Raw genomic sequence first — 17099 nt, forward strand, 5'->3', positions numbered from 1 at the left:
AACTGCTTAGGACCACTCTCTCAGCGGCTGTTCCTACCCCTTCAGCGTCCCGAGCCGTGGGGGCTGCAGACCAGTCCTGGGCAGCAGGAGAGCACGCCGGTCTTTCATAGGAAATGGCTGGACGGGCTCCAGGGCACCTGTGCTTTCAGAGCAGCCTGCGACGTCAGGTTGAGCAGCAGTGAACTCGGGAGCTGGAGCCGTCCACCGCCCTGAAATTCCTCCACGGCCAGACTCTTCAGCAGCGGTCTTTCAATCTCTCTGGGGTCTCTGTAGAAGCAGGGATCAGGCGTGACCTCCCGCAGGTGTTCGAGGGAGATGGTGCCACACAAGTGGAGAACTTCCCGGGTCAGCACCCCCACATCAGACCTGCGGAGCGGGCTCCCTGGTTGTTGCACGCATGGCAATGTCCCCACGGCACAGAGGAGAGTCCGTGTTACACAGACAATGGCAGGCAGGCCACGAGAAGGCGCCTCTGGGAGAGGCTGGTGCCCAGCCGGGGGATCTGTACCCACGAGAAGTCTCAGCTCCCAGAATCCTTCACTCCCTGATCTGGTTAGTGAAGACCCCAGGACTGATGCGGCCGGCTCTAGGAGTGGGTCCGAGGGCAGCAGCAAACCAGCACAGCTCGCTGGCCGGTATTCCTGGATGATAGGGCACTGATACCAGCGGGGTTTTCAGTGGCAACAGCACGAGCTGCCAGCAGAAGCTTCTTGCAGGTTCTCTCCAGATTGATAGTGGATGCCATCACTTTTCCATTGTAGATGGACTGTTCCTTTTGCAAGTCAAGGCTGGGGGCACCTCACTGGGTTCTCGCTGCAAGGAACTCGAGGACACCCTCCTGCTTCATGTTCAGGACATCATGGGCTCTGCTCTTGGTGAAAGATTCCCTTTAATTTACGTGGGAAGAGAGAACAATGCCAGGTAGCATGGAAAAGCTAAAGTATGTTTTCTTTATGAAGAAAAATCCAGTGAAGCTGCGACTCGAACATTACTCATATGGGGTTAGGGGGCTCAGTGAGATGGGGGCAAGGTGGGCTGCAGGCCGGTGAAGGTAACACAGCTCAGCAGGTCTCCATAAATGGCTAAGGGGCACGAGGATGCCCACGCCTTCCACCTCTCCCTGCTAGCTTAGCAGATCCTGAAATCTTCACACACACAATCTCCCCTTTGCAAAAAAAAAAAACAAACAAACAAGATTTCCAAAAGTCTTAGTTTAAGTGTAAACATGCTACCCTGGGGGTGGGGTCAGTGAACAGTGAACATAACTGCTGGGATGACTCAAGGAGGGAAAGGATTACAAGGAAATAGACCAGAGATGTGTCTTCTGAGACAAATGGACAAGAGAGAGGCCAGAGAAGAGGACAATGTTGGAGAATAGAAGGGGCATGCAGACCATAGAAGACCCTTAGAAAGGGCTAAAGAACCAGGATGGCCAAAGGGAGCTGGAGCATTGGAGGCACTCAAAGAGAATGGAAGAGGCAGAAAAGACGAGAAGTGGGCTTTTGTTGAGTGGGTGCAGGAAAGGCCACATGGACAGGACAGAGAAATCACAGTGGCCACATAAGGAGGGCAGATGGTGGAGGGTGGCTGGAATACCTAAGGTCAACAGCGGCCGCCACAGGGCAGGAAGGGGTCCCCCACGGGGGGCACAGCTAGAGTGGACACCCAGCTGGGGATGTACTCCTGCCCCCTTGCTGATGGAATATTCACAACACAAGTGCTAAGGAGAAAGACAACATGAAAAGAAGGCACCATCCCTCTGTCACCACCCCACCAACAGAGGAGGAATCAGACCCAGGGGGTCGGCGGATGGAACAGAGCAGTTCAGATCACAGAAAAGTTATACAGGACCCCATCTCCTGCAGTGGCTTCCCTCTGGACCACAGGGCCGCGCAGGTGTGAACACCAGCCAACACGAGGCATTTGTTCTGTAGGTGCAAAGGGATTCTAGAAGAACTCAAGGCCACTTGCACACATGTGGACCTTCTAGTTCATGTGCTTCTGCCTGGTCCACGCTGCTCCCCATGGCCTCAGGTCCCTGCACAGTAGTCCTCTTCCAGGGGCCTTCTGTTATCTGTAGAGAATCTTAGTCAGCTGGCCTTTGCAGACCCCTGTGAGGACCCACCCAGCACGACCAGCATCAAGCTAACTTAGCACAGCCTCAGCCCTGGAAAGAGCGTCCCAGACCCAGGACACGGCACACGGATGGGGAGCACCATGCCACCCCATCCCACCACCAGGAGAGCCCCTTCAGGGCACGGACCCTGGGGAGTCCACACTAACACCCAGGACCAGGGCAAGGATATGCCTGTTCTGCACAAAGACTCATGCTCTTCTTGCAACAGTGGAGATTGGGAAGAAGCCGACACCGGCGGAAATGCATGTGGAAGAACATTCTAGTGAAGTGCCCTCCCTGCAGCCAAAGAACACAGCGGCAGCACCTCTGGGGAGCTCTGGACGAGCCCATCTGTAATACGTGCTTCTGAAATTCCAATAATGGGTTGGTGTAGCCTCGTCCTGAGTAGTACGGCAGGTTTTCTCCTGACTCTAGCAAATCCCCTCACCCCTTCCAACGCTAAGAGTGTGATATGCCCGAAGGTAAAGCATATTTCACAAACAGTAGCATATTAATAGCCCGACTCCAAAACGCATAGCAACCTTTAAACAAGTAAGCTGCATCACATGTTACAGAGCACTAAAGTTCTGTAAAAATGAAAACCCTTAATGTCTTCCCCTCACTCCATTAGGTCTGCCCATCTGCTATGAAAGTTGAGCCAATTTAAGCCCTTGTTGATGTGACAAATAAGGTTAGATAATTGGATTGGTGGCGGATTAGTTATCAGGAGCCAATCGGCCATGTCCTAGAAGCTTCCTAGGATGGAAGCAGGGAGGGCTGACTGCTGTTCTCTCCACGTGCCTGCCCACGACACATGCACCCACACCCCTTGCAAGGCAGAGAAGGCAGGCCTTGTGCTTCAGGAACAGCAGCCGATGAAAGGTAAGAGTTAAACTGAGAACAGGAAGGAGTTAGAAAAGATCCAGCTAGTGGAGAGACAAGTGTTACGGTCCAGGAGAGCCCTGAGCTAGGGACTGGGAGAAGCAGACGATGCTGGAGATGAGATGGGAAGAGCTGCAGCCACCAAGGAGGCCAGGAGAGAAAACAAAGACACGGCCAGTGTAACCCGTCCCGATAAAGCAAATGACGAGGAGCCTGGTGGAAATAGGATGGAGATGCAGCAGGTCTGGGAAAGATGACGTCCCACGTGACATCCCACCTGACATCTATTGGCTGAGACAGGCCAATGGAAAAACAAATTGAGATATCCCAACAGAAAAGGAAATCGATCTTTTCCCAATTCACAAGAATGGATTACCATAGTAGGAAGATTTTTGTTCATAAGTTTTAGATTTTTTGCCTTCATTTTTAAAACCTTTGGTGTGTCCTACCACTTGTCCGCAAAGATGGCCCCAGCAGATGACAATACAAATGGCCAATGATTATGGACCAAAATATTCAAGTAGCTGACCACGCTTAGCCTGACAGCGTTTTGTGGACCTGCATCTTCATGTGTGTGCTTCTATCAACATCCCTCCAAGCGAGGCCTATTTCATGGTAGTGAAATTGTTCGAAAATTAGAAGTAAATGTGCATGAGTACTTCATGGTATTACTCAAACCCTTCTATTTTCTGGAAAGATGTCACTTGATATTGGCCAGATTCTGAAGCCACTAATGGGGGGAGAGGGTTGAGAATGGAGGCAAAAGTGCCGCGACTCTTCATTACTCTGTGTCATTTACTGAGAAACTAGAGCCCCTGTGAACTGGAGATGAAGCACTTCTGCAGATGGTGTCTGAAGGTATGTGAAAGGCCTGGTGAAACAGGAAAGAGGCAAAAAGAGTGGGTGGAAGAAGAGGGAAAAGTCAGAAATCTTTAGTCCAACTGCCTTTGATCTTATTTTGACCCAAAGGCTGCCCCAAAGAATGGCAAGGCCTTTGATCTTTATTTCTTGGGCTAGTGGCTTTTATCTATACAAATACATTTTCCTCCTTTACCTGATTCTTTAATTCCATGGCACATTTTTTATAAGGTCATTACTTGGGGCTTTAGTCATATAAAATTCAAACGGTCCAATGCATTTTCAGCCCAGGAAAAAGCATTTTAAATTACAATTCCTAGTTCTGGTGAGTTGACAGTGAGATTGGACCATGATTTAGTTAGTGCCAGCAGCAGTGGAGACGGGTCAAATCTTAAGACAATAACATTTAAAAACTGGCAATAATGTCAAAAGTTACAAAAATGTTTTGAATCAGCAATTCCACTTTCGAGAATGTACACTGGGAAAACTTTCAAAAGAAAGTCACACTATCTATATGCATGTGTTCATTGCACATTTATTCAGAGCAGTGAAAACCTGCAACAACCTAAATGCCCAACTAAAGGGGATGCATAAGAGAAGATTAGCCAAGTTATTTTATGAAATGTTACGCCATATTTAAAATCATGGTCACTAAGTTATAATCAAGGAAAATGTCTTAAAAAAATTGTCAAAAAAAAGAACAACAAAAAATTTGGACAATGTTTACAACATTACAATTACATATGTACGAAGACAGTGAACCAGAGGAACAAACACAGCTGTTCTTTTAAAATAGTCTCTTTAGTTTTACAAATAAATAAATGTAAGGAAATCTTCCTCACTTATGGAAGGAAGGAAGGAAGGAAGGAAGGAAGGAAGGAAAGAAGGAAAGGTAGGAAGGAAGGAAGAAAAGATGGACGGACTTTATGGGTTTGATTTTATTCACTTCTCACAGCATCCCTTTGGAGCAGATTCTATTTTTATATCCATTTTACAGCTCTAAGTTGGACATTTAAAGATGTTCAGTCATTTGCTCAAGACCCAGGTAGTACCAAGCTAAGCAAGAGATGGTGGACCACCTGACTTCAGTGTCTAAACCCAACACCTACTCACTTTTAGCTTTGTATCTGTTTTTCGTTTTAGGAAACAGCAAAATTATTCTTCATGGCTACTTACTACCATTGGGCAATAATGATGAAAACTGACCAATAAACTCTATGAACTATTTAAAACTCTCTTAAACTAGAAAGACAATGGTAGGGAAGGAAAAATCTACTCTTAAATATTAGATCTCACTAAAGTCATGCTACCTTGATTGATTGAAGTTTAGGTTTCCTTTCCATACAAGATTTTTTTTCTGAAAATTCCTCAAAAATCTATGTAAAATATTCACATATTTGAACAAAGTTTGCTTTCAGTGTTGAGGACCTCCTATTGTTTGGGTTCTTCTCTTGCCTCCTGCAAAGCTTCATGGCCAAACCCTGAGTCCACTAGGGAGGAAGCCAGTGTGGGTGTGTACCCATTCGTGAACATGGGAGCACTTTCCTTATTTTCACGGAATCCAAAGAAGGAGGTTTTGTGACCTCTCAAGCACATATAATTCAGATTTTGTTCTTCCTGATGATACAGTATGTCCTGAGCTCTTTACACCCACTTTCTTTGAGCAATTCCCATCAGTTCTATTGCACAGGTAAAAGACTGAGACACACATTTAAAAAAAGAAAAGCCAAGCCGTTAGACTTTCAAATAACGTAAGTCAGCAACGAGCATCCAAGTCTCAGAGAATACAACAACACCCGATTCAATGCTCTAGGAGTGCATGTACCAAGGAGGGTGGGGAAGAGGCTTTTATCCAAGGTTTGATGTGTATGTAAATCCAGATAAAATAAGTAAGTGAAAGCTAAAAACAGAATGATTCTCCCTAAAGATGAGAGCAAAGGACGATAGGCTATTCAATAAGGAAAGTCCCAGGATCTGTCTGCTTTCCATGTTTAACACCTTTAACTCTAGAACCATCCAAAAGTCTGTCCTCAGGTTCTCAGGCCTGCTGTTCCCCCCTTCCCCTCACACCACTGCACACCCAAGTCCTTACCATCTGGAAGCTGCGGGTGGAGTGGAACTCACACTGCATCATATCGAAGAAGATGGGGATGGTAGCTTTGCGCAGCTCTGTCTCAGGAATTAGTGTCATTTCCAATATCGGGCCGACCATTTCGGGAATGAACTTTATCTTGTGCTGACCTTGAATAGAGCAATGCATTATTCAGGAATTAAAAAAAGGATTCTACAACGGGCTTCAGTGGACACCACAAAACAACACTGACACTGTGATGGCGAAGGCTAGGATCTTGGGAATGTGCACTCATTTGTCACCTGCTGGCATTTCAAGCGTGTCCAGTCTTTACTCTAAGAAGTGGACTATATTCTAATGGTTGTAAGTGGATCTATTAAAAACTCCACCCCATATGAGGGCAGTAGTCAGGATGTGTATAGTATAAAAGATTAATACTGTTTTACAAATAGACAATGATCACACGGATCAAGGATATGACCAGCTAATGGGGACCCAGCTATGCACAGAGCGGGGCTGGGAGGTGGAACACTCAGGAACTCGTAAAGTGGGCCATGAACAAGAAAGTCCATAAAGCGAGGGAGTTAGAGGAGATGGTCTCTTGGGTCCCCTCTCACTCCAACATCCTATAAAGAATTTTCTATCCGGCGCCTCTATAAAAAATGCAGAGTGATTTCTGTGACATTCTGAATGGCTGCAATCAAAGAAATCAAAACACAGCCCTGAGAATATGAAGTGGAAACAGAAATGACTCTGCCTTCTTTGGCTATTACTTGATTGGAAAACGCTTATTGGAATACCTACTTTATTAATCTCAACTCACCTATCTTGTCCAGATACAATTTTTAAGGAATTCAGGGAAAGGTTGCCCAAACGTCGTTTTTTAAACTAACACTACTACCAATAGGAATAATAATGAATTTTATAATATCAGCTAACATTTATCAGCGCTTACTATAGACAAGCCAGGTGAAAATGCCTCATGAATTCTCAGGATAACCTTGTGAGACGGCCACCATCTCTCTTTCTTTGACGGACTTTGTTTTGGTTGGAAATCTTGGTATTGTGTCATTGGAGGCCTCTGCCTTTGACTCAGACAGATGCTGCTAATTCAGAATCTTCGTCAGCAAAGCCTGTTGTTGCACAGAGACAAGCGGGAGCTGTGGGGCGACTCTGCTCAGCACCTGCCTCCTGTGAGTGTGGGTTTTGCTGCCACGCTGTCCCCTCCCCCCAGCAGGGGCCCCCACATGCTTAGGGTTATTGGCTTCTAAATTCCTGAGAGCTGGCAGTGACACGTGAGCTTATAGAGAACCTGGAAGGAACTGCGAAAGGTCTGAGGGGAGGGAGACAGAGGAAGCTGTAACACCACCACCTTCTCTCACTGCCTGGAAAGAAGCTGCTGGAAAATTCATTTCTAAAAAGGGGGAGTTGACTTTATTTAGAGGAATATGAGTAAACTTAGAGGCAGGGACTGTCAAGAACGTGGCCTTTTAAAAGTCCTACCCTCGTTTTTAATTTCAGAAATCTTGATTTATGTTCACTTTGCACCATTATATAATTTACATCATTTTGTTTCCAACATATTACAGGAGAATGCACAAGAAAAAATGCTTGAATGAATTATCTGTGACATTTTGTTATTAACACCAGGATTTATCCTGAGTTAATCAATCTTACTAATATTTTTACACAATCAGGAAATAGAATGGATACTCTGAAGAATTTAGTTTTCATTATAACTCAGCCAACACAGGTTTCTGTAAAGAGAGCCATTAAAGACATTTGGCTATTATAAATAACTACACTTGGTGAAATACATAATCCTCATAATTAGCCTAAATTAATATATTTCCAACATTTGTATTGGGTGGACACATATGTAAAATGTAACCTAATAAGGAATCCGAACATAATTAAAATCTTATATTTCCCACGTTTAATAAATAATCAATGTTTTAACTAAGGCTATATAATAATGTGATTCTCATCACTTCCCTAAATGCTTCATGTTTCTGAAAGGCATGTAACTGCCACGTGCAAAGCATTCTCTTAAAAATGCTATTATGTTCCGTCTCTCAGGTGACACTTTCCTTGAATTATGCCTAAAAAATGTCAAGAGCCGATATTTCAGAAAACATGACAGTGACAGCAGGGTGTTCATCAGCCACAACTTGAGTGTCGTAAGAGTGCTCTGTCTGTCACGGCTTGCTTTTACTGTTCCAAGATGGGAGAGCCGCCTAAGGCAGTAACAAGTGGTTGTAGACACAGGGAAAGGAAAAGTTACAAGGCGAGTCTGGCCTAATCTTTGATTCTGACACTTCCCACTAATGCAGGACACACCGGCTGGGGCCAGCACTGAGCTCTGTCAACAGTGACACCCCTGCGGACCTAACCTTCGAGAAGGAATGGTCTTCAGGGTGAAATATTCCCCAGTATTCACCTATTTTTGGTGTGTTTTTTTTGTTGGACATTTTCATTATGGCTTTCCCCTGGAGCATATCTTACTCAAATTTAATGCTAAACTCATTATCAACGAGGATCAAAGGGACTCCTATAGTGTCGACTTCAAGAAAATAAAGGCTGCCTTTTCTTTTCCTTTCAAGAAAAAGGAACAAGCTAATTATCAGATCACAACGAAAATATTTACCTCCTGTCACCCTGCCAGTCTCCTAGTTACCACTCCCAAATTCTTTACAACCCACTAGCGTCTTTCTTATAGTTACTTATAGAATATAAACTATTCTACATATATTTATAGAATATAAAGCTGTCTCCCCTGGGAATGGACAGCACCCTCTCTGGGAAGCCAGATGTACCCCCAGCCCCCTGGGATCTCCTTACAATTATTACGACTGTTCAGAAATCTGGGCCATTATCCCAGGAAATCTCCACATACACAGGGCAGACATTGAAAGCGAGTAGGCTTCACTGTATGTCAGTTTACTGAAAAGCATACGATTTGTCCAGTCCCCAGAAAGATACATGGAGGGAATCCCTGCCTGAAAAACATCCCACACTGAACCCGGCTACCAAAGATCTCGCTGCGAGCACGTGTTCAGGCTGGGTTGGGTACAGCGTGGTGGCTCCAATGTGCTATTCCTAGTAAACTGAATGTAAAGCGAGGAGGCAAAGGAGAAAGGGAGAGCGAGTGCTCCCCCAGGCCGCCTCACGGAGCACGCTTTGATACTAACTGAAGAGCTGGGTATGTAAGCACATTTCCCCTGCCTGTTTTAGGAGACAGGCTGCTTTGGGTTTCCCCTCTCAGACCAAATATGACAGACTTGGGAGGATAAAGAAGGTGCGCTCTGTCCTGTGGGGTAGTGCCCTGTTTGCACTTGCAGTAAAATCGAGCAACAGTCTGGGGCCCTTGCAGTGAAGCTGCACACAGCTGCAATCTGAGACGCTCATTTCAAAGAACCCACATATTACTGGGGAGATTCAGGGAGCGCTCGGCTCAAGGCCTGATCGAAGGATAGGTGCCAACTGTAAGATGACAAGTACACCTGACTTCTACTTTTATTTTCTTGGCAGAGCCGGTTATGTTACCCTGACAATACCTTTGCAAAGTTAAGCCTATTTAAAAACAAAACAAAAACTATGTAGAAAACAGGTTGTGGACACCTCGGGGAGTTGTGCTCTCATAAATTTCTGGAGGGGCAGTCTCCGTAGTGACACTTGCAGGCAGGCTTCCATAACTGAAATTCTCAGCAGGAAACAACCAGGCTGCCAGGTGACCCCAAGGACCTCTTCTTAGCCATCTGAGGGGCTGCTTCGGGAAGATCCTGTGGGTAGCCAGGACTTTTCGGTCATGGTTTACACGTGATCTCTTGGCCGCTTGTCAGGCCAGAGTCAATGGACTTGGTTGAAAAGCTACACAGCAGATCTTGTGTATGAATCACAGTATTCAAACCGGCAACTGACAGGATGAAACAAGGTATCTTAACTGCATCCTGTATGCACCAAATCAGAAGCGTTCTGTCACTCGACTCCGCCTATTTGAAGCTTAATGACAGCGTCAAGAGAACCAACAACTGCAGAAGGGCTTTAAAGATCTGATTTACACCACAGGGTGCATTCTCAGAAGGTCTGGAGGTGACATCACAGAGAAGCTCAACATCTCTGGGCCCATCTCATCTTTCTCCATTGTAGTCATGAGCATCAACAAAATGAAATGGAGCCAGTTTCAAATGGTGATCAGTCTCAGAGACTCCAAACATGACCTTGAAAATACTTAAACGAAAACCGAAAAGACAGGAGCACCCATCAGTCAGGCCAGCTGTGGCTCCCACTGAGACTTGGAAGCTCCCTCTATGGCAGAGAGTGACCTTTCAATCGAGGGGCCAGAGAGAGGAAAGGAGCATCTTCGGGGAGCATAAGGGGCCAGAAAGGGCTGAGTTGGGGCAGCAGCTATTAATCAAGCAACAAGGACACATTTTAACATGTTAATGATCACTCTGAGTATGTAAGATCACATCATCTGCAGATAGAGAGAATTGTATTTCTTCCTTTCTGATCTGAATGCCTTTCTTTCTTTTTCTGGCCTCATTGCTTGGCTCAGACTTCTAGCACTATGTTAAATAGGAATGACAAGAGTGGGCGTCCTTATCTTGTTCCTGATTTTAAATGAGAAGCTTTTACTTGCTCACCACAGAGTATATTAATAGTTGTGAGCTTGTCATATATGGCCTTTATTATGTCAAGGTACCATGCTTTTATACCTAGTTTGTCAAGAGTACTTATCACGAAAGGATATTGAATTCTGTCAAGTGCTTTTTCTCCATTTATTGAAATACTCCCATGATTTTTATCCTTTATTCTGTTAATGTAGTGTTATTACTATTATTGATTTGAATATGTCAAACCATCCTTGCATGGCAGGGGTAAATCCCACTTGATCCTGGTGGATGATCTTTTTAATGTGCTGTTGATGCAGTTTGGTAGTTTTTGTTGAGGATTTTTGCATCAATGTTCATCAGAGGTAGTGGCCTACAGATTACTTTCTTTTATTGTAGTGTCTTGTGTGGCTTTGGTATCAGGGTAATGCTTTCCTCATAAAATGAGTTTCGAAGTGTCTCTACCTCTTCAATTTTTTAGGAACACTTTAAGAAGGATTGGCATTAGTTAATTCTCCTTGAAATGTTGGCTAGAATTCACCAGTAAAGATAACTGGTGTTGGCTTTTTATTTGGAATTTTTCGATTGCTGAGTCAATCTCCTTCCTCGTTATTGGTCTGTTTAGATTTTTGAATTCTTCATGATTCAGTCATCACAGGTTATGTGTTTCTAGGAATTTGCCCATTTCTTCTAGGTTATCAAATATGTTGGGATATAATTGTTCACAATAGTCTCTTACAATCCTTTTCATTTCTGTGGCATCAGTTGTAGTGTGCCTTTTTTCATTTCTGATTTTATTTATTTCGGTCTTTTCTCCTTTTTTTCTTAATTAATCTAGCTAAAGGTTTGCTAATTTTGTTTATCTTTTCAAAAAACCAACTCATAGTTTTGTTGAATTTTTCTATTCTCTATTTCATTTATTTCTGTTTTAATCTTTATTATTTCCTTTCGTCTGCTGACTTTAGGCTTAATTTGTTCTTTCTCTAGTTCCTTGAGGTGTAAGCTTAGGTTGTTTATTTGAGATCTTTCTTTACTGGTAAAGCCAACATTATAGTCCAAAGGGACCTAAAAGATATAATGGAACATTCCACCTAATAGTAGCAGAATACACATTTTTCTCAACTACATGTGGAATGTTTTTCAGGATAGATCACATGTTAAGTTATATAACAATTTTAAGGAGACTGAAATCATACCAAGTATCTTTTCTGACCATAATGGAATAAAACTAAGTGATAGATAGAAAATTAGAAAATTCACACATAGTGTAAATTTAAAAACATACTCTTGAACAACCAATGGATCAAAGAAATCAAGAGAGAAAATAGAAAATATCTTGGGACAAAGACAATGAAAACACAACATACCAAAACTTATGGGATGCAGCAGAAGCAGTACTAAGAGGGAAGTATACAGTGATAAATGCCTACATTAATTTCTTATCTTAAACGCACACATCTTTTTTTGTTTTAATTGCATAAGCATGTTGTGCTACCACCACCTGGTGACAGCGTACCTAAATATAGGGTCCAGGTTTGAGTAGGTGAATAAACCCTTTTGAAGGTAGACTATACAAAACTGAATAAAATACGTGATGGCATATGCAGCAGTAGGACGAGAGACATGGTTTAATGTGTGAGAAGCTGAAGGAATGTTAGTGAGGCCCAGGAGCAAAGGACTTCAAAGGCTGAGCTGTGTTCATCTGACACAAGAGGATGTTCTACTGATGTTTCTATTTGTCCCACCCATCAGATTTTCTTCCTTTTACTTTGGTCTCTCATCTCTTATTTACTGAAAACAGTTATTGCAAAGAATAGCAATTGCTCTCCAAGGAACAGAAGCGATTCAGATTCTTAAAATGCCCCAACACTGACAAACAGGTCCAATGTCATCACCCATGGATATCAAGATATTAACCACGATGGCCGGACATCATACTCACCAAGGTTGTACCACATGTCTCTGATTTCAAAGCCGATCTGTCTCCTCATATCTCCATACCTGAAAAGCAGGGATAGGAAAAACACTGAGTCACTCTACACAGACTTTGAAAATCAGAATTGGATTATTTAAAAGTGCAATTCAAGTCTTCCATCACTGAGACACAGACAGTGTCAAAGCTTCAACTTCCTTTGCCACCAAAGGGAATTGAAGGAGGAGGAATCCAGCCTGGGACTCTCACTTTCCCATCAGCACAGATTATAGAACACCCTCCCGCTGTGGGAACCTGGGGGAGGTGGTGGGGAGTAATGAAATCATTTTCCTTTCTTCAATCTCCAATGACAAAGAGAGCCTGGCTCCTTGGCCTAAGGGGGAGTTTGTTTTCCAGGCATGTTGTTCGCATCAGGCCTGCAGACACCAAATGACACCCCACACCCCCGCTCACCATTAGCAGGTTCCACATGGTAAAATTAAGCCCTGGAGTCTGCAGTCAGAGCAGGGACGGCCTCTTCCAACTAACTCCCTTTCTTCTTTATCATTTTCAATGTAAGGAAGGGCTTAACACCTATCGATAACACAAATGCCCCCCCACTTTGTTGATCAGGGAAAACAAATGCTAATTTTCCTCCCAGTGGGTAAGCAAAGAGGTGTGTGTTTCGTGAGTAAACAGAATTTGATGCTTCAGAATATAAACCTTTATTGGTTTGTGAGTAATTTAACTTTTTCCTTTATTGCTTAAGGAAAAGGCTGATCATATTAAAAATAATAATTTGTGAAATTATCATACAGTTTAGCAGCTGTGTCACTGAGCCTGCTCTGTTTATCCTCTGTCAGCTGATGTGACAAGGAAAGCCGTTACAGATGACAGAATTGTGGCTCTAAAGGCAGAAAAGACCCTGTTGGTGAAGCAAAAAGCACAGCCTGGTGCCTCTTTATTATAAACGTCTCGGGCGTCAGACACACCCATCTGTCACCTACATCAGGAGAGGGCTACAGACGCCATGACCATTTCCACCAGGGACGATGACACCCACCAGGCAGCTCGCTCACAGAAGTCAACCTTGGGGGCACCACAGTTGTACGGGTGCTGTGGCCCATTGTACAGATGGAGAAACTGAACGGGAGCGTAAGCCGTCCCTAGGAGGACAAGCTGGTCCTCGGAGGTTGAGGTCCAGCCCAGCCCCACAACCAGGAGAGCACCGATGTTGATAAATTCGGTGAGTGAGGGAGGGGGTATCTCTGCCAGGAATGAACCCATCGCCAACACCACCGGGAGGAGAGGGCTGTCCACTGTTAGTGCAAAGCCACCAGCAGCAAAGTTACTGGATCTGAATTTGTGGGTGACAGGAGAGCATCCGTAAGTGTGTAACTGGCACCCCAAGTCGCCTAGGAGTATGCGACCTGAACACCGTTATGTTGTCCTTTTGAGGCTTGTAGAGCCATTTTCCCCATTCCCATTTTGCTTCTGCACAACTGCCAAAGGGGTCCAAGCAGCTGCTGCAGCCCAGGACCTGAAAGGACGTGGCTGGCTGCACAGGAGCCGGGTGACTGGCATCCTTGGGTGTCTGCCAGGAGAAGGGGACACGGAAAGTAGCACTGTGCTCCAGCCCTCGCGCCGAAGGTCCATCCTGAGGAGGGTGAGGCTGTCACACCATGTGATGGGTCGCTTCTCAGGGACGTGGGCACCTGGTAAGGCAGGGAGGATCCTGACAACACAATCACACCCCGGTGCCTGCCAACAAGTACTCTGATCTCCACACACTCTGACATAACCCAGCGTGGGTCTGGTCTCCGAGGCCTTGCCTCAGCATCTGGTTTCCTGAATCTTCACCCCACGAAGCAGGACACTCATGTTCACCAGAGGCAAGGCTGACTGGGACAGTTACCTGACCACTCTGACCCTCAGTCTCCTTGTCTGTAGTACTGGGTAATGATGCACAACGCTCATCCCACAGGCTTTTGTGAGAATTAGAGACGAGACGCCCCGTCTGTCCTTGAAGGCACTCAGGCCATTCTAGTTCTCTTTCTTGACAAACCCCCTGTGGTTGTAATGGCCGTTCAGATGGATCCATTTTTGGAACAGCGCTATTGATTCACTAATTACTAAGCACGTCCTGGAGGCCAGGCACAGAGCTAATATGGGAGTATGAATATTGGGAAATTAATATTAGTATAAGGTGGAGAACACACCACCACAGACCTGAGGGGGCTATTAAGATGGGTGGAGGTGGACACTAATCAAATAGCCCACACACACACATACATATACAGTAGTTGTGTGAAGGCTGTGATCATGGCTCTGAAAAAACAGGAGGAGTGTGAGACGTGGGTTCAGCTTGGCTGTGGAAGGAGTTCTCTGTGTGAGTAACATTTGTTCTAAGATTTGAAGAAGAAGTGTGATCCAAAGAGGAGCAGGAAGAGGACTCCAGGGGCCAGGGCGGGGATGGGGGGGGGGGGAGTACACAGACCAGAGAAGGCCCTGGCTGGGGGTGAGAGCCTAGCACAAGGGTGCCTGCGTGTGTGCGTGTGCATGCATGTGTGTGCACATGTGTGCGCGCACACATGTCTGAGTGCATGTGCGTGCGTGTGTGCACATGTGTTCATGTGTGTGCGTGTGTGCATGTGTGTGTGCGTATGCGCGTGCGTGCATGTGTGTGCATGTGTGTGTGTGTGAGTGAGTGCATGTGTGTGTTGAGCAGAGGATGCAAAGGCAGAGTTTAATTTTTTTTTTAATTTCAAAAACTTGTGAACTCAGAAGCACGTTTTACTTCACTAACCAGCACACACATAAATACATGTGTATAAAAGTTTTATGAACTAACACTAACCTCACGAAGGGCACTGGACTCTAATGCTGTCTCTTATGTTCTATTTTGCTGGGAAAGCATGTTGGTCATGGCTGTTGTGGGTTGCACTGCATCCTCCATAACGACAGCTGGAAGTCCTAACCCCCATACCTTCAACGTGACCTTTCTGGAAATAGGGGCTTTGCAGATCACGTGACGAGGAAGTCACCCTCGATTAGGGCTGGGGGCTACGTCCAGGGACTGGTGCTCCTCTAAGGAGGGGACATCTAGAGACACAGACACACTGGGAAGACAGAGGCAGAGGCTGAGCGATGTGGCCACAGCCGAGGACGGGCCACCACCAGCAGACAGGAGAGAGGCCCGACCGGGCCCCCCCCCGGGCCTCCCGCAGGAACCGGCCCTGCCGACACCTCGATTTAGAGTTCAGGCCTCCAGAACCACACAGGACGATAAACTCATGCTGTTTCAAGCCACTGAGTTTGTGCGAATTGTTAGGTTATGGCAGACGGCTCTAGGAAACAAATGTAACTGGCCCACTAAGTTGCTATCCTGGCCGAATAAGGGGCTGAGAGTCAGTCTGAAAAATGCTATTTGAAGGAGAGAGAATGGAATGAGAAGGCCCGAGGCCACAACCCAAGGAGCAACACCATGTAAGGCTTGGCTGGAGGCATGTGAACCTGACAAGGGGACCCAGAGGCCAAAAGCACAGCAGGAAATCCTGGAGAGGAGATCTGGAAACAAAGCACAGAGGTGGGGTACTGGGGCCTCTGTGGAGTCAGGAGTGGGTGGAGGGTGCAGACAGGGAGGCAGCTGGAGGGCAGGGAGGGGTGCACTGAGGCATTTGTGTTCCAATGGGAAGGGCCGATAAATTCCTGGGTGGTTTATTCTGATGCGGCCAATCAGAATAAACCTCTTCAGACACAGGGATGTGAGGTGCCCCAGGGTCCTACGCTGCATGTCATGTGAGCATGTTCAGTGAGTGTTTGTATGCGGGACACTAACCCTTCCACCCAGGACTTGGCTCAGGGTTACCACTTGTTGAGTCCATCCCCCTGGGTCCCCTTCTAATACAGGGAACTTGTTTTGAATCATTCGAGTCTCTTGAAAATAAAAGCAGCACAAACACAGGTTAAACACCACATTTCCTGTTACAACCTGGAACATACAATTGCAGCCCCAGATGAAGTCATGCCGCAGAGCAGGGCTGGTCACAGCGTATTTACCTCATTTCTGTTTCCCTAAAAAGTGCCGTGTACAGTTTGACTTAACACACTGACGCTTCAGAACCCAGTGTGTGGGAAGATCTTTCGTGTAGGTGGTATTGTGCTCCAGCTGTGAAAGCTGTCCTCTTAGAACAGGGGTGTCCAAACTGCAGCCCGGGGGCCAAATGCGGTCCATTGTTAATTGGCCCGCAGCAAATTCCAAAAATACATTTAGTTTACTTAAATAAACCAGGTGAGGCAATGCGTACTTCACCTGGAGTGAGTGGCCCGGCTGTTTGTGTATTTTACCTCTTATCACCCTTGGTGAAAACCGTTGAAAAAAGTTTGGACACCCCTGTCTTAGAAGGTGCAGTGGGCTGACACAAGACTTTTATGGTAAACAAGGACAAAAGGAGAAAAAAGAAAAGAAAAAGATGGTAACAACTTGGGGAGTGAGCAGGTCTTTGTGGAGGGCGGTCTCTGCACACAGGTCTAAACACACTGACCTGGGCTTGGCCATCAAACTTTATCCTCTTGGGCTGGCATTTTCAAGTGCGTATTTTATGCTCAGATATGCAAGGGGCCCAAATCGTGAACCCTTTTCTCTCA

At 45.5% G+C, this 17099-nt stretch overlaps 1 protein-coding gene across 2 annotated transcripts in view; it reads right to left on the bottom strand.

Annotated features, from left to right (window-relative positions):
- The window catches only part of DOCK1 (dedicator of cytokinesis 1), a 453094-nt gene that overhangs the window by 65959 nt on the left and 370036 nt on the right, over positions 1-17099 (bottom strand). For both annotated transcript variants that reach the window (XM_081074113.1, XM_081074112.1), the window contains exons 32-33: positions 12483-12541; positions 5949-6097 (exon numbers count right to left, since the gene is read on the bottom strand). In XM_081074113.1, the coding sequence (XP_080930239.1) occupies positions 5949-6097; positions 12483-12541 (208 nt within the window). The remainder of the gene's footprint in view (positions 1-5948; positions 6098-12482; positions 12542-17099) is intronic.

The sequence above is a fragment of the Rhinolophus hipposideros genome, assembly GCF_964194185.1.
Source record: "Rhinolophus hipposideros genome assembly, chromosome: 15".
Classification (NCBI taxonomy): domain Eukaryota; kingdom Metazoa; phylum Chordata; class Mammalia; order Chiroptera; family Rhinolophidae; genus Rhinolophus; species Rhinolophus hipposideros.